Source organism: Lynx rufus, unplaced genomic scaffold (genome assembly GCF_022079265.1).
Source record: "Lynx rufus isolate CCGP_SWC_20201006 ecotype Redwood Valley unplaced genomic scaffold, mLynRuf1.p SCAF_24, whole genome shotgun sequence".
Taxonomy (NCBI): Eukaryota; Metazoa; Chordata; class Mammalia; order Carnivora; family Felidae; genus Lynx; species Lynx rufus.
The window spans coordinates 19613025-19635737 of NW_025814839.1; the positions used below are offsets into that span (position 1 = coordinate 19613025).

General features: G+C 57.1%; 1 protein-coding gene across 1 annotated transcript in view; it reads left to right on the plus strand.

Moving 5' to 3' along the window:
- Positions 1-22215, plus strand: part of MN1 (MN1 proto-oncogene, transcriptional regulator) — a 44038-nt gene extending 21823 nt beyond the window's left edge. Inside the window, exon 3 of the mRNA XM_047088018.1 lies at positions 22034-22215. Coding sequence (XP_046943974.1) covers positions 22034-22215 — 182 coding nt within the window. The remainder of the gene's footprint in view (positions 1-22033) is intronic.
- Positions 22216-22713: the final 498 nt, after the last annotated feature.

Here is a 22713-nt window from a genome sequence, read left to right on the forward strand (position 1 = left end):
CTGACCTGGGTGGGCCGTCACAGGGTGCCCGAATCTCTTCCATTAGTGCCCTGACTGCTGGCCTTCAGCGCTGGCTTTTATGCCCCAGAGATCAGGGAGGAGGACAGCACACGAAGTCTGGGCCAGCACTGCCTCCCTCTGGACCCGTCCCTTCACCGCCCTGGGCCTCCGTGTCCTCATCTGTTTTTTTGGGTTAAACAGGGTCTTAGTGAGGATTACAGGAGTTAATGAATTTACCCAGCATTTGGCACATCCTAGAGGTCACTAAATTCTGACATAAAGACGGGCCTTGCACCCCCCCCCCCCGGCCCTGGCAGGAGGAATCGGGAGCCTTCAAGGGGAAAGGGCAACGCGCTGCAGAAAGTGGGGGGGGGGGTGTCCCTTTACCAGGCGACTCAGTTTCCAGCAGGCAGAGAGCAGTTTGCAGGGTCTGGGAAGGTGATCCTAGGTGCCGTGGCGGGGGGAGATGGTGGCCGCTGTGTTGGGCAAGGATTCCCCAGACGGCTGGGGGTTTTAGAACACAAGGCAGTGAGAAAACGGATCCGTGATAGGAATCGTGCACTTTCCCGGAGCCCCTTGGAGTTTGCAAGTACCCTGGTCCCGCACACCCACTTCGTAGGTTCCCTGTTAGTGCAGGGCTTAGAAAACCAGTCCCTTGCTAACCTTAGAAACTTTTCTAGCAATTACGGCAGCAACGCTAACAAAGAATGTAAAGAGTATTAATCACATTTTGACTCTAGGCGGACAGTGACGTGTTTCCATGGGCTGTTAGGAGACATACCGTGAGTAGCCCTTACAGACCGTGCCTGGCCGCCAGGAACCTGCTACGTTGTCGTCGGCCTGGGTCACCGACTAGGGACAGAAAAACCGTGTAAACCTGGAGGACTTTTCATCTTGCTGGGGTTTCCTCTCCACGTGACGCTGAGCAAGCTCGTCTGCTGGAGTTTTCGGCCTCAAGCATTAATTTACGGTTCAATCAAACAAAAGTGGGGTGGAGAAGAGTGTGGGTAGGAAGTAAACTCCTATCTGCCCAGGGTGGGGTGGGGGAGGGACAAAGAGAGAGGGAGACAGAGGACCGGAAGCCAGCTCTGGGCGGACAGCAGCGAGCCGGACCAGGGGCTCGAACCCTGAGATCCCCTGAGATCGTGACCTGAGCCAACTGAGCCACCCAGGCGCCCCCCTTCCTTGCGTTTTAAAAACCGGCACAAAGACTCTTTGCCCTCCAGTCCCTGGGGGACAGAAAAATATCCCCAGCTGTGGTTCCCCAGGTGTTTGCTCTGTCTCCCAACCCCCACCACCCCTTTTTTCAACCCTCTCCCTTTCATTCCTGGAACAATGTCCCGGCCAGTTCCTTTGGGTTCCTCCACATTCCCTGCCAAAAACAAAAACCATTCTTAACCCCAGATGACCAGGCCTGCAGTCGTTTTTGTCTGGTATGTGGCATCCACCTGGGGTTGGGGGGGGGAGCATGCATGCTTCCAATTTATATTCCAGCGTGCCAGCCTCAAGGGGGGCAGGGGCCGGAGGAGAAAAGGCCTCTAGGGCCAAGAGTCCAGAATCACCAGATCTCAAGAGAGGAGTGGGTGAGGCAATGCCGGCCAGCTCAGGGGTCTGAGGCCAGCCCCAGGGATGCGAGCGTGAGGGGATTCTGGGTCAGGCCAGGCCCCCGGCCCTTCCCACCCCCCCCTGCCCCCCCCCCGGCCCCACTCCCCCACTTGTTAGCCACGTTGTGGACTTGGGATTCTGCTCTGTATTCTATTTGGTTATTATTATATTTTAATGAGGTCAGACTGAAAATCCATCTGTCTGGGCCTGCCTGCCTAGGTTTGAAGGCAATTAAACTGGAGACTAACCTCTTAATTAGGGTTTCCCTGTGTAAATCTCGTTTGATAAATTTCTTATCATCTTTGGCTTTAACTACAGCGAGGCCTCGAGAGGGGATTGAGCACCCCACCCCCCCCCCCGGACCCCTGAGTGAATCCCCCCCACCCCCCAAAGAGGCTTGCTTGCTCCGCAAACAGGGCTCCGCCAGCCAGAACCTCCCCCAGGAAGGACTGGGAGAGAGGCCCCTTTCAGGGTTAATTAATCAGAAAATTTAGTGGTGCCCTGTGATTCCGGAGAATTTGTCTGCCACCTTTTTTATTCTGTTCGCCCCCTTCTGCCTCCCTTCTAGGTCTTTCTTTAAAAAAAAAAATTTTTTTTTTTGGCGGGGACGGGGGGGGGGGGCGGTGAACTGGACTCTACAAAAGGAAATCTGCAGCCCCCACCCACCCACCCCCGTCTTTCCTTGCCACCCCCCACCCCTACCACCACCCAACCTGTTTGTCTGTGTGGATGGTTAAATTTTCTTCCTTCCCTTTTTTTAAATGCAAGTGCGGCTGGGAGTGGAAATGTCAGGGGTCAGGCTTCAGGCAGCAGGGAGCAGGGCAGCGGTTTTTAGCTTCTGTCTTTGCCATTTGGGAGAAATCGGAGCCGAGCTTAACCCTTTGGAGCCCAGCCCCTGCCTGTGGGTATGGTGCTTCTTCCTGCTGTCTTCGCTAGAGTCCGGGGGCTCCGGTTTTTAGAGTGTTGGGGGGTGGGGAACCGAGGCCCTGGAGGCCGTGGTGACGTGCTGAGTCTCCCATTTGGTACCAGGCAGGGATAGGACTAGGGTCCTTCTTCTGAACTCTGATCCCTAGAGCTCTCTGGGGCCCAGTAGGAGGACGGGACTGACTCAGAGGTGGCGTTTGGATTCCTTGAGAGGCCAGCCTGTGCCAGAGCCTTCTCTGAGTCACCCACGGCATCCTCACGCCCCTGTGAAGCGGCTGCTTCTGTGGACCCATTTTACAGATGAGGTGAGTGAGGTGCAGGGGTGGGTGTGGCTGGCAGGTGGCAAAGCTGGAGCTGCACCCCCATCTTTCCGCCCACGGGGCCAAGCTGCACCCCCCCCCCGCCCCGCCCCACCAGTCCATGGAAATAGTAGAGTTCGTGCCTGGTGACCAAAGGTCTCCATCGTCTGTGGAGTTATCCGAGGGCAGGGGTCACATAGATGGTCTGTAAAATGGGGCTCAGGAGAATGCGCGTGTGGCTGAGGCGGTGTCAGGGCGACACAGGGTCAGGTCAGCGGCTTAGGTCAACACCTGGCAGAGCTGCTCCCAGCACATGAGGTCCATATGGTAATGGCCATAAATACTCTCTTCGAGCCTCAGTTTTGTCATCTGTGAAGAGGGCACGATGGCAGCATCCACCTCGGGGTTCTGTGGTGACTACATTCGCTCATGCCCGTAACCCGACCGCTCACAGCTGGCAAGACCCGGTGCATATTAACTTGTTATTGATTTGTAATCCCCTAATTACCCCGAATGCGGGGGGTGGAAAAACTATAGGCAACCACAAACTCCCAAAGAAACCCCTTGGCACCTGTGTGGATAGCCAGGAGTGTGAGGGTTTCCGGTGGGAGCTGGTGAGAGCTGGGAGCGGGGTCGGGGGGTACGCAAGGGGCTGACTTCAGAGCCTAGGCTGTGTGGCTGGGGAAGTCACCCCACCTCTCTGTGCTCCGGAGGTGGGAGGGCATGCCAGCTTCCTCCGTCTCGGGGGGCAGGAGTCCGGACCTTGAATCTGCAGGGGGAGCAGAGGGGGATTTGCATCATGCCTTTGCCCTTAACTGGGCAGTGGCTCTGGGATCCACTCTGCTGGCCAGGCCTCAGTTTCCCTGCCCGGAATGGGTAAATCGCAGCAAAGCTTAGAGGAAGCGACATGCCCAGACGTTTCTGTAGCCTCCAACAAAGCTGTTCAGACGTCAGAGATTATTATTAGAATGATAGAAAGTGGGATCATGTCTCTGCCGAGTGGAGGGAAATCTGAACACACGGGACACTTGGAAGCTTCGGGTCTGCCCCGAGACCGTTTGCTCGGCGTCTGTTTCCAAGAGGGTGCCGTGGGGGTGGGGAGAGATCAGAGGACCAAGGTGATGTTTGAATCTCAGCGCAGCCGTTTTGCTGTGTGGCCTTGAGTGAGTCAGGTTGCTACTCTGTGCCTCGGTTTTCTCCTCTCTAAAATGGGCATAGCACATTTCTCGCCTCGTGGCGGGGGCTGTGAGGACTAGGTGACGTGAGGTATTCGGGGGTGCCAGCCTGGGCTCCCACTGATGCCATGCATTTGGTCACTGGTCACTGGTCACCGTGGCAACGGCTCAGGCTGAACCGAGCCTAGAAAGGTCTTTAGAGCTGCCTGAAGGGGAACTTGAATTCTCCCCTTGCCGGCCTGTGGCCTCCCATCCTCCCTCCCTCTGAAACCGAAGCCCAGCATCTGTTTCCCCAGGAGCTGTTTAATATTCTGCTGGGGTAAAATGAACTCATCGGAGCCACCCGAAAACAGCTAAATGAACCCCCGGCGCCCGCGGCCTTTCAGAGCGGCTCCAGACCGCCACCCCCCCACCCCCAGACCTCTGGGAGGCTGGCAACCACGGCAGCTGTGAGAGAGGGGCCCCCTTTTCTTCTTGGTGCCCCGGGGGAGCCTGTGCCCCCAAATGGGGCTCCTGGAGGGCCGGGTGGAGAGCTAGAGCCTGGGGAGGAGCAGCCTGGGTTTCTCGGCCTGTTGGGGGCCTCATCTGTACTTCTTGGCTCGGAGGTTCTGTGTGTGGGGTCTCCTTGGGGAGGCTGAGAAAGCCGGGCCTTCCCCAAATTCTTCTTCCGATCCTCCCCCACCCCTGGCTCAGACGGGGTTCCGTGGAGACAGGAGGCCCCAGCTCGGAAGCAGCACTTCTTGAGGACGATGATGATAGTCGCGGTTGCCTCCGTGGAGCGCTTGCTGAGTGCCAAACCCCGTGCCAAGCGTGTCGTCTGGGCTACTTTGTCGACTCCTGGAAACCACTGTGGCAGTTCACCCATCTGACAGATGAGGAAACTTGGGCCCGAGAGGCGAGCTGGCCTGTGCAGGGTCATGCCCCCAGGAAGCGGCCGAGCAGGAATGCAGGCGATTCCAAGCAGGAATCTCTCCCCGATGGCGCGCAGATCTCTGCCCGGGATCCTTTGGGACCCCGTGGCGTCTTCTGCAAAGCAGTGGCGGTCGGGGGGTGGGTCCGTCATGCCCGCCTGCAGGGTTGTCCTGGGGTTGCGTGACCTCCGTGCTGTGCCGCGGAGCGTTTCCCACATGCATACAGTTGGCGCTCACTTACGTCATCGCCTGATTACCTTGCCCGTTGCCTGCTCCGCGCGTATGTCGGGGCCCTGTCTCTCCCTTGTCTTGCCTGCCTGCCTGCCTCCTTTTTCTCACCCCAGCTACTTGGGAAAGCGAATGGTAACAAAGTGCTTCCAGGTAGAAGCTGAATTAATTTCATGTAATTATCCCTGATAAAATTAAATATTACTTGCAATTAGTCTTGGGCGATTTCTCTACTGCGAGGCGACGAGGCAGTGGGATAAAACAGGCCGAGCTGGTGCCCACCGGGCCAGGCGCCGGGCCTGTTGGCGGCTGGGCGTGAGCTGCCCGTGGAGCGGTGAGCTCTCCCTGAGGCCAAGGCTGAGAGGGCGTGGGGCGGTGGGCAGCACTGGCTGAGAGGCTGTGCGTGTGCACCCTCTCCCCCGCCCTTCCTTTATGTCTGAGGAGCCTCAGCGAATATACCACTGGGCTTGGTGTTTCCAGCAGGTGGCCTGGCACGTGTCTCGACCCGCTTTTCCTAGAAGATCCCTGCGGGTCGACCTCCAGAAATGGAATCCAGACTTCCGCAGTTCCTGCCCGGCCGTGGGACTTCGGACAAATCACCTCCCTTCGTCGCGAGCCTCGGTGTTTCATTTGTAAAACGGGGGTAGTTTTGCCCCTTCAATGAGTTAGCGCAGGGGTCAGCAAACTTTTTCTGTGAGGGGTCGGATGTGAAGGGTTTGTGGCTGTGCCGGCCGCTCGGTCTCTGTCCTTTCTACCTAACCTTGCTCTTGTCACGCGAAAGCAGTCATGGCGTGTGGCACAGAGAAGCTGCTCAAGAAATGGAACCGGTTGGCCTTACCGTTTTCTGGACTCGAAATCCCTTTGATGGTAGATTTTAGCGTAAGTTAAAAACTGATAATCATTCCTTTTTACCGTGGATACAGCATCCGCACGTATTTTTGAGTTCTTCGACCGAGGCAAGACCTATTACCCCCGTGGCAGGGAGACTAGACCCAGAGAGTGAAAGTGCCTTGTCCAAGGTCACAAAGCTGGGAAAAAGGAGGGGGGGGCCTGAGCACACCCCTCGTTCTCCGCTTGGCCCAGGGCCTGCCTGGGAGGGCTCCAGGTGCCAGTTATCCAGATCAGATGATGCTCACCCCGTTAGCGAATGTGTGACCTTGGGTGGGTCCCCTTGGATCTCTCCATCTCCCTTCACTCATCATCTGGAAAATGGAGAGATCATAATGCATACGTTATAGGTTGTCATGACAATAAAGGATTGCACCAGTGTAAATGGAGGCTCGGGGCTGGCCGCGGAGCGGGGGATCAGTACAGAGGCATCACCGTTATTATTGCTACTTTTTTTTTGTTTTCCGTCACTGCATATCCAGGCACTTTTTGAGGGTGTGAACTTCAGCCGTCCAGAGCTGTATTTCCCTGGGCCTCAGTGTCTCCCTTCCCGGGACTGCACAAGGTCAGTCAGATTTCTAGACTGAATATCACCTGCTAATCCGCATCGATTCGTTCTGGCTGCCTCGAACGCTGCGTTGAGAAAGACTCTGAGGCTGTGTCTGGGCTCCACGGAAGGGAGTAGCTGTGGGCGGTCAGCGGGCCGTGCTCTGCTTTGGGCTCAAGAGGAAATATGTTTTGGTGGGAGTCCCTACTGGTTGATAATCCGGGAAAAGGATTATCCCAGCCCCCCCGTTTACCTCCATCTATAGAAACTTCTATTGGAAAAACGATGGAGCTTGCCTTTTGTAAGAAAACCAGTTGACACAGACTGGGACCTCGTAGATGATAATTCTAGACCAGTGCCGTCCAATAGAACTTTCCACGATGATGGAGAGGTCCTCTGCCTGTGCTGTCAGGGACAGTGACCACCGGCCACAGATGGTTGTTGAATACTTGCAGCGTGGTTAGTTGTGAATCAGGAATTGATTTTTATTTTATGTTTTTAATTTTTTTCATGTTTATTTATTTGAGAGAGAGAAAGAGAGAGAGGGAGAGAATGAGTTGGGGAGGGGCAGAGAGAGGGAGACACAGAATCTGAAGCAGTCTCCAGGCTCTGAGCTGTCAGCACAGAGCCTGACGCGGGGCTCAAACTCACGGACCGTGAGATCGTGACCTGAGCCGAAGTCGGATGCTTAACCAACTGAGTCACCTAGGCACCCCGAGGAATTGATTTTTAAATTTAAAAGGCCACATGAGACTAGTGGCTGTCGTGTTGGACAGCCTAGTTTTATTATTTTATTTTATTTTATTTTATTTTATTTTATTTTATTTTATATTTATTTTAAAAATATAATTTAATGTCAAATTGGCTAACATACAGCATGTACAGTGGGCTCTGGGTTTTGGGGGTGGATTCCCGTGGTTCATCGCTTACATACAACACCCGGAGCTCACCCCAACAGGTGCCCTCCTCAATGCCCATCACCCATTTTCCCTTCTCCCCGACTCCCCCCACCAACCCTCCATTTGTTCTCTGTATTTAAGAGTCTCTTATGGTTTGCCTCCCTCCCTCTCTGTAACTATTTTTTCCCCTTCCCTTCCCTCATGGCCTTCGGTTAAGTTTCTCAAGATCCACATAAGAGTGAAAACGTATGATACCTGTCTTTCTCTGCCTGACTTATTTCACTCAGCGTAACACCCTCCAGTTCCATCCACGTTGTTGCAAATGGCAGGATTTCATTCTTTCTCGTTGCCAAGTAGTATTCCATTGTGTATCTAAACCACAGTTTCTTTATTCATTCATCAGTTGATGAACATTTAGGCTCTTCCCACAATTTGGCTATTGTTGAGAGTGCTGCTATAAACATCGGGGTACAAGTGCCCCTAGGCATCAGCACTCCTGTATCCCTTGGGTAAATTCCTAGCAGTGCTATTGCTGGGTCATAGGGTAGGTCTATTTTTAATTTTCTGAGGAACCTCCACACGGTTTTCCAGAGCGTGGACAGCCCAGTTTCAGATGCACAGAGCTCCTGAGCTATGTCATAGGGGCCCCCAAGATCAGGGACTTGTTATAACCCAAGCACATCGTGATCTCTGGGTAGGTTGTTGGTGCAAGCCTGTTGCTTAGCAACAGATGCCCTGCCCCCTGTGCCCCCCCCCCCCCATGGCAACTGGAAACCTCCCTCTGCAAGAGTTTCGCTCAGGTGGGTGACCCACGCACCTGAGGGCAGAGGCTTTTCCCTATTGTCCCGCTTCCCTCCCTAGAGGCCTGGTTCCCCAGGGCTCAGACCCTGCAGTGGGCGGGGCCTGGCCTGGATCAGATGCCCTCGTCGGATGGCATGCTAGCTTCTTCTCACTCCCGAGAAAGTGGCAGGTGCTTCCAGACTTACAGTGGGCGGACCGGGAGGGAAGGGAGGGTGACAGCCCTTTAGGAGAGAGGAAATCTTCTTTTTTTTTTCTTTCCTTCTCCTCTCTCCCTTCTTTTCGCTCCCTCTTCTCCTCTGTCTTTCTGGCTTACTGTGCAAGTACCCGAGCCTTGGGGAAAGGACTTGACTTCATCCTGTCTCAGTTGCTCCCTCGCTGCGTGGTGTCGGGCAGGTCATCTTGCTTCTGTGCACCTGTTTCCGCCTCCTTTACGAAGGAGTAGCAGGCCCTCCTTCTGTAGGTTGGTGGGAGGTCCCGATGCAGGGATGGACATGGAACTTCTAGAACGAGTGTCTGGGATGTGGTCTCCTTCCCTGAAGAAGAAGGGAACACAGAGATGGTGGGAATGTTGGAGGTTATTCAACTGATTCCCTTGCCCGGTGTCCACGTGAATACTCATCTCAGAGGCTGTCTGAGTGGGTTCAGGGGCTCGGGGCCAGTAGGCAGGAGGGGTGCCTAAGATCACGGTGGGCTGGGTGGGGGTGTTGGTTGGGAAAGGGGTCTTCCTGGGTAGTGGTTCTAAGGTGGGAGGGAATTTCTGGCATTTGTCAGCGGACCCCTGCCTCTCCCCACCGAATTTTTCTTTCCGTTCAAAAGGCATCTGCATTTTGTGGCTTCCCCATGCACGAGCAGGGTCTAAAATACATTGGGCGAATTGTAGCCTCCAGACTTGGAAGGAAGTGGATGTAATTCCTCCATTGCTGGATAATAAGTCTGTGAGGGGATGTGGCCCCTCTCAGTAAATTTGGGGGTCGGGGTCAGTGGGAAAGTCTCCTAATGAAGACTTGCTTCATTGGCACCAGGAAGCCTTGAAAAGTTCTTATGCAGGTCTGTCTGGAGGCCCAGGCGATGTAGTTTCAGCTTCCTTATTTCACTGATCCTTTAGGGTTTATGCCTGCTCCTAGGAATTGATGGGTCAGCACAAACTGGTTGAGGGTCTACCATGGGCCACAGTGGTGATTAAGGGAGACCAGGCTCTGATTTCACGGAACTCGTGTTCTAGGGGTTGAGGTAGAGGGTAGGACAATTATGAGAGGTCAGGGTTAGCACCGGGTGTTATAATACAGTGCACTTTGGAGTCCACTGAGGGTCTTGGAAAGACCTACCTGAGGAAGGAGGAGACGGAAGGGTTGACTTAGATGAAGGGAGAAGTGACCGTAGTGGTCCAGAAAGAGGGGAGAGCAGGCATGCGTAGTGTTGCCATCACTTGGTGACAGCATACTGCAAACTCTACTGTCAGACTTTCCAGATGAAGAGAGGACTGAGTGCTGGCTTGGGCAAGCAGGCAGGAGTCCTCTGATCTATTCACACTTCTGCTCCTGACTCACTCCTCTCCGGCCTCAGTTTCTCCAATTTACAGCACGGCTAGCCCAGTCTTTTCAGAAAACCACAGGGGCAAGGGGGTATGACCTCTGCCATGGAAGGAATGTGGTGGCCCCCGCCTTCCCCGCAGAATCCATACCCTACCTTCTTCCCAGGTCAACCCCAGAGACTCACTCTGGGCATTGCAGGCCCCACTGGGCACACAAAGGGCGGAGCCGTCCCCTCTCCGTCCTCGAGGTGCAGCTTAGCCAGCCTTTCCCGTCAGTCCACAGCAGAATTTGGGGTGGGCAGTACCTACTTGGATGGCCTCTTTAGGTCACAGAATCACAGGCCTGGCCGTAGGGACTCCTGCCACTTACAAAAGGGAATGGCGGCCCAGAGAGGGTGAGTGATGCATTTGAAGTCACACAGCCAGCTTCTGGCAGAGCTGGGCCCCGGTTTCCTGCAGCAGGGGAGGGAGGGAACGCAAGCTGGGGTGGCAGGCACACCTCCCCTCAAAAGTGTAGGCCCGACCTGCCAGATCCCTCGGAACACGGGAGCTCAGGATGTCTGTGCCTGCCACCGGCGATCCAGAGGCTCTGTTCCCTCTTGTTTTGCTGGGAGTGACCGACCGGCTCCCCCCAAGCCCAGACCAGCTTCCCTTGTTCCACCCGTCTCTCTCCCCCAGGCCAGGCAGATGCCACGGGTGGGTAAGACAATACGGCCCGTGGACTCACAGAGACCGGGGTTTGGATTCCGACGCTTTGCTTTCTCGCTGTGTGACCTTGGCTCCGATAGGATTGCTGAGGGAATAAACGAGATGAGCCAGTGAGAAGACCCCGGGGCCTGCCATAGGGCCTGTGCTCCGTCCACTGGTGTCCCCTTGGGCCCGCTTGTGCCCAGCCCGTCCCTATCCTTCCACGAGGGGAGACTGAGCTGTGACAACCTCCTTCTGGGGGGGGGCACCCGTCTCCCCTGGCCTGATGTGGCTGACTCACTCTGCCTTGGAGGGCCCACGTTTCTCTTTTGCTGCGTCGTAGATACATTCTGGAATGATTTTTTTTTAACATTTATTTATTTTTGAGACAGAGAGAGACAGAGCATGAACGGGGGAGGGTCAGAGAGAGAGGGAGACACAGAATCTGAAACAGGCTCCAGGTTCCGAGCTGTCAGCACAGAGCCCGACACGGGGCTCAAACCCACGAACCGTGAGATCGTGACCTGAGCCGAAGTCGGACGCTTAACCGACTGAGCCACCCAGGCGCCCCTACTGACTTTTAAATAAGAAGGCAGGGAGGAGGGAGGTGGCCCGAGAAGGAATACCAGGGACACAGTGAACAGGGAGGACATTTCTGATTCCTTAAGGGTCTTCACAGATTAGCAGCATTGTTCACATATAAACATGTTTCTAGGAAGCATGTATTGAGTGCCTACTGGGTGCCTGGTTGCTCCTTCCTACTTGTGTGAACTTACATAGACAAGTGACGTCATCTCTATAAGCCTCAGGTTCAGGGTCAGCCAACTTTCACTGTAGAGGGCCTGAGAGTGAATATTTTACGTTGATGGGTTATAGAGTCTCTGTCACAACTACTCAAATCTGCCCTTGTAGCATGAAACAGCCATGGACTAAATGTAAGTGTTTGAGCGTGACCGTGTACCGATAAAACTTTATTGATAAAGTCAGACAGTGGGCCGGACTTGATCCATGGGCTGTAGGTTGCTGACCCTGGCAGGTCCTTCACCTGTGAAAAAGGGGTTGGGAGAATAGAAGCCGTCCTCCAGGGTTGTGGTGAGGGATGAAGTTGTGACAGGTATTAACTCTAATTGTTGTCTGTTATTGTTAATGTTATTGTATTCATTCTCCCAGCTGCTCTGCCCGGTAGGTGTGTGGTCTCATTTCACACATGGGGAAACTCAGACGCAGAGAGATCAGGGAACTTCCCCTCGATGCTTCTGCTTACCATTGGATAACCCGGGATGTGTGTCTTTTGTGCCTCGGTTTCCCCACCAGTGTCCTCAGAGAGAATTCGTTTATGTAAATGCACAGGGCACGATGTTCACGTCCATCGTGTGGAAGGGAGGTAGAGGCACAGAGAGGTGGAGCGGAGTCCCTTGCAGAGGTCATCAGCTGAGACATGGCAAGACTGAAGTGGGGTTCTTGGGGACCCGGGTTATAGGCGTCTGACTCAGAAGCTGCTGGGGAGGAATGGTCCGTCCAGTTAGACCAGAGCTCTCCCAGAGTACCATTCTCTCGGGGTTGGGATCGGACCCCCCTCTTGTTGAGAGTGGTGGAACACAAAAGACCCTGTCCCCAGTGGAATGTGTTTCTAAGTCAGGTGTCCCATGCTAAGGCTGGAATGGATGAGGTGGGAGCTTACTCGTTTTGACAGATTCCCAACGCCCCTCTCCGGCTCACAAGCCTATTTGTGGCTCCCTTCTGCTCTCAGGAACAGAGCCACTTCCTGGGGCATCCAGGGTCCCCTGTGACTGGCTTCATTTCAACTTTGCAGATTTCTCCTCCTCCCTGTCCCCCATGCCTTGAATCGGGGCCCCTGAGCTGGCCTCTTGTTCTTCCCAGTGACGGCACTGGCCTGGGGCGTACCTCTTGCTTCTCTCGCTGCGAAGCTTTATGTGCATTCGTAAGCCCCCCTGTATGCCCTTTCCTCTGTGAATTCTTCCCAGATACCCCCACCTGTGCCCTGCGTCGATGACACAGGCCAGCCTTTTGCTGTGGGAGCGACAACGCTCTGTTTTGCGCTTACGTGTTTGTGGAGTAACTCTCCATCAGTCTGAGAACTGTGGGTGGGGGTGCTGGGAGCTCTGTGCTGGGATGACTTCTCCGAGTCCCGTGCCCCGCATACAGCTGGGCACACCTGTGCAGTAGTGATGCTTTGGCCCATCGCCCTCCTGTTATTGCTGTCTCGAGGGCCCCCTCTTCCAGGCTGCCCGAGGAAGCCTCAGGTTTGGAGAATGATGATGGGAACGGGACATCGAGGGTCCTGTGGGTACCAGGCACCTGGGTACCAGCCCGTTGCCCCTGTCGGCAAGGCAGGAATGACCGGACACATTTTTTCAGGTGAGGAAGTGGAGACTCAGGTCGAGGAGCTGATGCAGGGTCCCCCAGCCTGACGGTGGCAGGGTTGGGATTTGAACCCAAGCCCCTGTCTGCAAAGCGCGTGACTCTTCCACAACTGACCCCCGTGCAGAGCCCTTCCTCCGGGACGCAGAAGCACTATGGGACACACAGCTCCCCCCGTGGGAGGACCGCAGAGCTCCCGCAGGCCCCGGATGGGTGGGCGGGGCAGGTGTCCCCGAGAGCCTCCACCCAAAGCATCAGCACTTTAAAAACTGTTTTAAATTCCGAGGTGTCGCTAAATCTGGCCTCTCCTTCCGTGGGCTGAAAGCGACGAGGCTCTACCTCAACAGGAACGTGTGTGTGTATTTGTTTTAGTTTAGTTTAGTATATTTGTTGAAGGGCCCGCCGCACGCCAGGCAGGGTGCTGGGGGCTCCGGGGAGGTGTCTACCCTGGCGCTGGGTCGCTCCCAGGGCACAGGTGCGCAGGCGGGAGCCCGGAGAGGGGCAGCCTCCTGCCCAGGGCCACCCAGCACTAGGTTGGCCAGGGGTGGCCAGGGGTGGCTCCGGTGCCAAGGGGAACGAATTGCCAGTGAGAAGGCGAGAGAAAACAGAGGGTTGGGAGCGCTCTGCCAGAGACGGGGGCTGGAGAGTGTCTCAAATCTAACAATCCTACTAGAGACGCCGATAGCAGCATCTGTCTGTCCGGGCGTCCTTGGTGCCTGGCAGGGTGCTAACTGCTCTGCTTGCGATCCCGCCGGACCCTTCTGGTGGTTCTCTCAGAATAATACTGCCTCCGTCCCCATTTCACGGATGAGAACACAGGCTGGGGGGGGGGCAGCTCGCGTCCCCAAGGCCGAGGCTGAAACCTGGCGCTTTGGACTCTGCGGGCCGTGAGTGGTCTTCCTGCTCTGGCCCCCTTGCTGGGCCACTGTGGGCACTGTCAGAAGGAAGGGGCAGGCTCAGGGGTCGGCCTGAAGCCCCCCCCCCCCAGCCTGTCACGTCTCTGCAGCACACAGGCCGGGAGTGGCCCGGGGGGTGCACGGGGCTGCATCTGTCACAGGTCACTGGCTGTGTGTCCAGAGGCGCCAGGAGAGGGAGCCCGATCGGAGGCTCGGGCTGGGGTGAGGGGCCTGCCCCGTCCATCCCGGGGAGTCTGGGCCTCCGATGCCACCCCGTCTCCTCCTCCAGGGCTGGAGAAGGTCTCCCGCATTCAGCCCCCGCCCCCCATTCCCCACGATGCCCTTGCTGCTTCGCCTCAGTGGAGCCCTCAGCCAGTTCTCAATCTAAATGACAGCTGCCCTCAGCCAAGTCAACTCCAATTAATTTCCGAAGCCTTCCAGGGGCCTGGCCGAGCCTCGCACCAGACTCCGTTGCCCCGGCGGGCCAGCGCGAGCCCCTTCTTCATCCTCGTGGGGCCGGGGAAGGTGGGGCCTCACAGGGTCCCCCCCGTTCGTTGGAGGGGGGGCCCTTTCTACGTCTCGGGAGCCCCCGTGCAAGCTCCGTGTCGCCCCCATCAGAGGGGGCTGATGTGGAAACTCAGGCAGCGTCCGTGGAGAAAGCATCGGATGGGGCCTTGGGTTTTGTCCTTGGCTACTCTGTCACCCTGGGTCATTCTCATCCCATCTGTGAGCCTTAGGATCCTTCCCCAAAAAGCGAGCGTTGGTTTCCGGGAAAGACGGGGAACAGGGGAGGGAGGGAGAGAGAGCACCAGAGACTCAGAGAGAGACAGAGAACAAGGGAGACTGAGAAAGAATAGTGCGCGGGTGTTGAGAGGGAGACGGAAAGAGGAGGGACGGGGGTTGGGGGGGAGGTAACACCTGCCACCTTGGCTGGGACGTTTTGCTTTTTCATGTGACTTTGATGCACCCACACACATTGGCATCAGACAGACCTGGGAGTGACCCAGGCTCGGCCACTGGCTAGCTGTGTGACCATGGGTCAGCGACATCCCCTCTCTGAACCTCCGTTTCCTCCCCTGTGAAATGAGCTGGGGTGTCGGGCCCTCTCTCGCCAGGTGTTGGCGTCATCCGATGAGATACGGGCCGAGGCCCGGCCCGCAGGGAGCCTGAGGTCAGTGATCCCTCTTAACATCCCTGGAGCTGATGGGACTGGGGACGTGGGACATGGTCATCTTTTTCCTTTCCTCATTTGTCACAGTGACACAGAAGCCGTCCTTGAAGGGCGGGCAGAGAAAGGGTAGGGGATGCCGGCAGATGCCCGGATGGGGAGTCAGTCAGGCCGCCAGCCACCAGCCCCCGTTCCTGATCCCTGAGGTTGCGGGTGCCATTTCCTGGGGCTTATTCAGGCCGAGTATCTTAGTGCCCCTCACGTGGAGATACTTCCTGCCCACGTCGAATGTAAAATCTCATTTCCCCAAAGGAATAAAAAGAGTCAAGGAGGTTGTATATCTGTCTACTATCAGTCATCTTAGAGAGGCCCAAATAGGCCCAGAGGGGGAGAGTGACCTGCCCAAGGTCACACAGCAAAGCATAAAATATGTAACAAATCCTTATCGGGTGCCTACTGTGTGCCAGGGACCAGAGGGACAGCTGGGATCCTCGTGGGTGTGTCTGCCTTCAGGGCCCCTAGGCCAGGCTCCTCTGACAGGGACTGGACACAGGAGGGATTGTCATCCCCTTCTACAGATGGGGAAACTGAGGCTCAGCAAGTTGAGCCGGCCCAAGGTCACGGAGCTGGTGAGATTCAGATGGGGGTGGGATGTGAATCTAGGCTTCAGCGCACGCAGAGCCGGGACTCCCCCAAAGCTGCCGAGCGTGGGGGAGGATTGGTGTGGGGCTTTGGGTTTGCCACTTTCCGGCTTGGTTCGTGGCTCTGTGGATGGACTCTCTTTGTGCAGCCCAGCATCCGGTTTAGATTTGCTGTTCCTGCTCTGAGCCCAAAGTGGGTGAGTCTCCTGGAGCCTGTGTACCTCCCTGGAGGAGGGGACATGGCCCGGGGACGCACTGTGGACGGGCAGCCGAGGAGGGGCCCGCTTTGGGGTTGTGGGGCTCTGCGGAAGGGTTCCAGCTGGGTGGTAGGGGTCCCCCACATCCCCAGGGGCGGGTTCTTGGAGATGGGCCTTAGTGCTGCCTTAGAAAGGGGACTTTGGCCACCCCTGGGCAAGACTCCCTTCTGTGGCTTTTGTCTGCTGTGATAGCTGGTGGCCGTTACCTGAGCACCTGCCGCGTGCCGGGCACCGGAGAGCCTGGTGTGACTGGGCAACGGGTGGGGGGCTGTCCTAGTCCCATTTCACGGGGAAGGAAGCTGAGGCTCAGAGAGGGACAGTGATTTGCTCGAGGTCAAACCACCCCCACCCCCACCCCACCATGATGTTTTCCATCTTTGGCTGCTTGTTACAGAGGGGCCCTGAACCCAGGACTCCCCCTCTGCCAGGGTGAGATGTATCAGTGCTAGGGGGTCACTGGTGCTATCCTTGCCACTGGGGGACCTGGGGACAGAGGTGCCATCTGTGAGCAGGGAGAGGGGTCACATGCCTCAGAGTAGGGACGTCAGAGAAACGTTGCCAAAAGGCTGACAGCCAGGTGGATGGTGGGAGTCAGCAGGGGTGAGGAGGAGAGGGTGTTCTAGGCAGAAGGAACGTCAGGAGCAGGGTTGTGGAGGTGGGAAGGATCAGGGCTCTGTTGAGACTCTGAGGCTGGAGGCCCAAGAGGGGAGCAGGCCAGGTTATGCGGAGCTGGGAGCCCTGGGGAGCCATGGAAGGCTTAAGCAGGAGAGGGGCCTGCTCTGGTTGACGCTTTAGGAAAGTCACCTGACTCACAGCGGGGCAAATGGGCTTGGGGGCCAGCACAAGGCCACCGCAGGCAGGAGACAGTGGGGGCCTGGACCGGGGTGGAGGCAGGGGGGCAGGAGAGAAACAGGTGGACTTTGGAGGCAGCCTCTTCCCTCCCTGGTGCCTGGACTCTGGGGCCTGGGCAGGAGTGAAAGGCGATGTTCAATGTCCAGAGCTAGCCGGGCCTCTCTTGGAGATGGGGAACAGGAGATGTGTCTGGGGGCCCACGGGACTCCCAGGCTGCAGGACAGAAGGGCCGATGGGACGCGGCCCAACCCTGTGGCTCTGCTTCCAGGCCCAGGGGCCCAGCCCCCGCCCCCCCCCCCCCAGCTGAGTGGCAGCTGTCAGACGCCAGTGTCTCCCCCTGCCAGGTCCAAATAAAGGAAAAACCAAAATACATTTCCCTTTGTCGGAATCCGGCGAGGGTGAGTCGGGCGAGAGTCATTCGCTATTGTGTGCTGGGGCCCACACTGCTCCTTACATAAGCTTTGAGTTAAAAATACGCACGGAATTCTAATTTGCCTGCTCCGCCTGGGATCGCACCCCGGTCCCCCCACCCGTTGGTGGGCAGGGGGTGGGGCAGACACCCCCCCCCCGCCCCCGCGCCCACGGAGAAGAAGGAAGAGACGGTCCTGTGGCCAGTATCCCCTGCTGGCGTATGGGCAGTATTAGGTCTGATGCCTGCAAGGCCCTGGGCTGTTGAAGAACAGTGAGGGTAATAATCCTGAGAGCAGCTAACCTTTTGGGGAGGCTCCTCATGTGCTCAAGTCTTCGCCCGTGTTATCTCCGTTAATCCTCCCAGAAGCCCGTGAACTTGGTTCCCATTTTACAGCACAGGTTAGATCAGCACCCAGGGGGCCCTTGATCTGGGTGCCAGTTGGGAGGCCACCCTGACCTCCACAGCCCCCTCCCCCATGCCTCCGGCCTTCCGTATGGAGGGCGGCAACGGGGGGGGGGGGGGGGAGGCGGGCAGGAGGTGGCCAGGCAGAAGTCCCCTTTCTGAGGGTTCGAGGACAGAGGGGTAGGTGGTACTGTGTCACCAAGCCCTGCCTCGGGGCGGGGAGGCGGGGGCGGGCAGCTGCCCCCACCAAGCTCACGACCCCTGGGCCACGTGCCTCATGCGAATTGGAACCCAGCCCTGGGGATACTGAGTGCAAGGTCTGTTTTGCCGACTCTGAAAAAGAAGGCTCAGTCAGTCCCCTCCGTGGGTGTGGGCGGCCTCCCCAGAAGTGAAATCAACAACGAGGTGTCCCCAGGGAGACAAATGCGTGTCTTTTCCCCTCCTCCCTCCAACCCAGGCCAAAGGGGTCCCCGGGCCGTCCTGGCAGGCCCCGCGGGTCTCCCCGCTCAGGCAGGGAGCGTGCTTGCTGTGTGCTAGGCCGCGTGCTAAGCCTTTTACATGGATCATTTCATTTAATCCTCGTAACTGCCTCCATGGCGGCCAGTCCTATTATTTCCCCCATTTTCTGGGGCTGAGGTTCTGGGGGCTCAAGTGAAGTTCGCAGAAGTCCTGTGCTCCGCAAACGGCAGGCGCTGTCATTGTTGAACCCGGTAAGGGAATATGGCATCACTTGGGTTACTCGTGTGCTCGCTGCTTTCGCACCGGCTCGGGGTCCTGCCTTTCCCCTCGTGGAATTTACTGACCCCTGTTGTGGCTGGAGAAGCACGGAAGGCAAAACCCGACGCGGTCTCATGTTCACCGTGGGGTGAGCCGGAGGCAGCACCCGATACCGTGATTCCAAGTTGGTGGCAAAAACGACCAAGTTAAGGGAGGCAGAGCTGAGGAAGGGCGGGATAGCTCAGCCAGGATTTGTTCTGTGCGTGAAGGAAGACCGGCGGGTGGGGGGGGGGTGCCCAGCTCCAGGCCCTGCCCCTGGATTGGGGACTGAAGTGGTCTGTTCTGGCCAAGAGGGGAATGTCCTTAAAAACTGCCCCGCAGCCCTTTCTTGCTGGGCGGGCGTGACATCGGGTCCCGTGACCCCAAAGCTCCTCCCCTTGGCCCCTGTGCTGCCTGCACAGGGGGGAGGCACATTCAGGGTGACACATTTTGAGTTGATGCCTCAAGGACTGACCCCCACATGCACACTGTTATCCCCTCTTTTTCTTGTATGGTCTCCCCAAGCCGCTCTGAGATGGGCCTGCCAGGGATCACCATCCCCAAGTTACAGATGGAGAAACTGAGACTCTGCAGATGGGGCCAGCTGCCCAGGTATGGGGGATCTGGGATTCCACCTCAGCCCAGCCCTTGGGGAATCCTGGACTAAAAGGAGAGGGCTGGTCCAAGCTGGTGACTTGGCCCCCGGCGACCCCGGGGCAGTTCCATGCCCTCCGGGGCCTCAGTCTTCCCATCTGTCAAATAGGGATGAGGCTCACGTCACGGCCTACAGGTCCCAACAGAGCACCTCCTGTGCATGGGGTGCTGTGGCAAACAGACAGACCTTCTCCCCTCTGCAGGCACAGTCCGACGGGGGAGGCCGAGAGCTAACAAGTGGAAAATGTGACACTCCACATCAGTTTCCGCGGTGCGCTGAGCAGCTGCAGGGTCTCCCCTGACCCTGTGAGCTCAGCGAGGGGTGGTTGTATCTCTGGGTCCTGGCCTGGGGGGCCGCATGCCTGCCCCCCGGGGGAGCGGGGAGTGAGGGCCTCTCTCGAGTAGGGGCAGGCCCTGACTTGAGGCCGCTTCCATGGGACTGATTTATCCGCAGCCGGAGGGGGGTGGGGGGGGTGGGGGGGGCGTAGCGGCAGACCTAGGGCGTGTTGGGTCCCCCCGGCTGGAATGAATCCGGAGGGAGGATGAGTTTGGTCATGCTTTGGGGTTGTCAGGAACTGAAGAATAATATTCTCTCTTAAAAATATTCCCCGTGGATATCAGACTCTCTGGCTCGTCCCAGGCAGAGGCTGGGGAATCGTGGGCCCATGCTCTGTGACATTGGGCGAGGCCCTCCCCCACTCCGAGCCCCCAGGTGGGGAGAAGAGGCACCCAGCTGCTGGGCTTGTGGGGAGGGGGGGGACGGGATGAGATCACACACGGACAGGTTCAGCTGTATGCCTGACACTCCCTCCTTAAATCCTCCCCAAGTAAGAGGAGCAGCTATTTCTAGAAACGGCGCACGGCGTGTTTAGGAGTCATCCATAACTTGGCAATAAAGCGTCTTTAGGAAATGTGGCCGTTTGGGTCAGTCTGGAAGCGTCGCTCAGCAAAGCCCGCTTCCAGAAGGGCCCCCAGGCCTCCTGCGTCTGAGCACAGAACTTGGAGAATGTTCCTTCATCTCGCGCCCTTCATCCTGCAGCCTCAGGGCAAGGGAGCCCGGCGGCAGGGCTTGGGCCTGGGTCTCGTCTTTCTCCGGCTGTGCAAACTTTGGCAGGGGGCCTCAGTTTCCTGTCTGTAAAATGGGCACAGGCAACTGCTCTGTTGGCTCCTTGAGACGATGTGTGCGAAATGAAGTGAGGAAGCCCCTTCAGAATTTTCTCTCTCTCTCTCTCTGTCTCTCTGGCAGATGCTCCCCTCCCCCAATCCAGATCTCACAGTGCTTGGTGCAAAATCCCTTTTGCGGGGACCAGGGAGCAGGGCGTCACTGGGAGCAAGGCAAGCTTGGGCTCAAGAGCAGAGGTGTAGGGGCTGGAATCCGGGGCCCACTGTGTGCTAGGGGACCCTGAATCTGATGCCTCTAGCTTCGTGGGGTACCTTGTCCCCAGGAGGCCCTGGGTGTGGCATCAGCAGCAACACCACCACTAACAAGCTTTGAAACCTCTGGCTCAGCTTCCCCTTCTGTGAAATGGGAGCAAAGACTCCAGTCTCGTGGGCAGGAGCAGGCCCACGTGGCTAGTCCTAAGGTGGGGATGAGGCTTGGGGGCCTCTGGAAGGCTGCAAGGACCCCTCACCTCCCGGCCGCCCCAGAAACGGATGGCAGTCCCAACAGCCCCGTCTGGGGAGTGCTCTGTGCGCCAGGCCTTTATAAGGCCCGAGGGAGGTGACATTGCCCCCACCTGGGGGGCGATGAGGAACTGAGGCTCGGAGAGAGCCGGGGAATGTGGCAGGGATTAGGGGTTCAAGCCCCAGCCTGTGACTCCACCGAGGCTGTCTCCTGATCTTGCTGTCCACCCCAGGAGGGGGAGGAAGACGGTGTCTGCCTTATCCGAATCCTCCCTGATCCGCAAGGCTAGTGCCGTGCCTGGCACATAGTAGGGACTCCGTAAAGGCTTAACTGGATGAATGAGCCAGGGAGAGATTCCTTCTCCCCAGTCCCAGCTGCTCCCAGCATGCCGGTCCTAAGCTGGGTGTCTCTGGGGCTCCAGGGTGGGAGCTCACTTAGTCACAGCCTGGCCCATTCTCTGGGAGGATTTTCTCTGCAGGCCGTGGCTCGGCTCCCAGGGGAGGCCTCCCCCCCTTAATCCCGGAGGGCGGGCTGGGCGGGGTAACTCCTGCCTGGCACAGGGCCCTGGCCGGGCCTGCGCAACAGCACGCTGAGGAGGGCGGGCCGGTCACGGAGTTCAGTATCTGGGTGTGCTCCCTCGGCCGGAGCTGGGCCCCCACCCCCAATTCCAGCGCATTAGCAGCCCCCGAAATGACTGTTCCATTCCTTCCTTGCCTTAGAACTCCCAGCTCGTGCTCTCTTTGAGTGTCATTCATACTAAGTTATGAGTGGTTGTCAGACTCTCTTGCCCCTCAAGTCTGTCGAACCCAGACATCACTATGATCGGTGGTGTTTCTGGTGCTGTGCGACTGAGAAGGAAATTGAAGGGATTTTCGCTGAGGGTGTAGGGGAGGAACCGACTCCCTCACCCGCACCAGCCCAAGTCCCTTTGTGAAGCAGCTGGGGTGGGCAAAGGACACTGGTCTCAGCAGTTTGCTGCTGTTTCAGGAAGTCCCCAGCACGTAGTAGGCCCTTAGCAAGTGTCTGTCCAGAGGATGACAAGAGAATGAGCCGTGTTCTGGACCCTGACAGTCCTCGCCTCCACCCTTTGACCATATAGCTGGCGAACTCCTACATATGCTTCAATGCCCAGTTTACATACCCCTCCTCCAGGAAGCCCTCCCAACTTATTCCACATCCAGTTAATCTTTTGGGAACTCTAGTCCGTCAGAGATGGGCAAACCCTGCCCAATTCTCCCATTTCCTGAAGGGAAACACCCGACCCCGAGCCAGGGGCCTACCCTTGGCGGAGGTCTCCCAGCCACGTCAGAGGCAACCTCAGGGGGATTTGAACCAGACATCTCTAGATCTCCTCGGACGGTCTTCAGGCATGAAAAGAGGGTGTGGGCGGTGTCTCTCTTCCCACGCACCTCTCTCCGACTCCGCCCCCCCCTCCTTAGGGCCTCCTGCAGAGCGGAGCAAGCTCCTAACCTTTCTTCCTTTTTTTCTCTGCAGCCCATGACCTCCCTGCAAATAAGGCCTCAGCCACCCAGCCGGGCAACCACTTGCAGTGCCTGTCTGTCCACTGCACAGACGACGTGGGTGACACCAAGGCCCGAGCCTCCGTGCCCACCTGGCGGTCTCTGCACTCCGACATTTCCAACAGATTCGGGACGTTCGTGGCCGCCCTGACTTGAATTGACAAGAAATGCCCCTCCCCACCCCCCCACCCCCCCGGGCCCTTTCCTCCCCCCACCCCCCTCTCCTCCCGCCCCGGACCCCCTCCGCCCACCCCACCCTCCTGGTAATTTGAAAGGGCCACTATTGCTGAGTGGATGATTTTTTTTTCTAGGTTGGTACCTGCTTAGTGGCATATGGACCGGAAAGGGTTAATTTAAAGGGGAAAAAAAAAAGCCTCAAAAAATTTTTTTAAAAAAGAAACTTGTCTGCCACAGTATGTTACCAGTGTTAACCCTTCTGCAGTTAGCAAACTTTTGCTTCAGCCTTTTTCCTGCTAGATATAATTCCCGTTTTTCTGTAATCTTGGCATACGTTTTTTAGATGACCTCTTTCCTTGTTTTATTTTCATGCTGCTGTATGTCCAAAGCATTGTTATTTCATAATAAGACAAGAGTTACTTTCTTTTTTATTCTCTTTTATTCTTGTCCCTCTCCCCCTCCCCCCCACCCCACCGC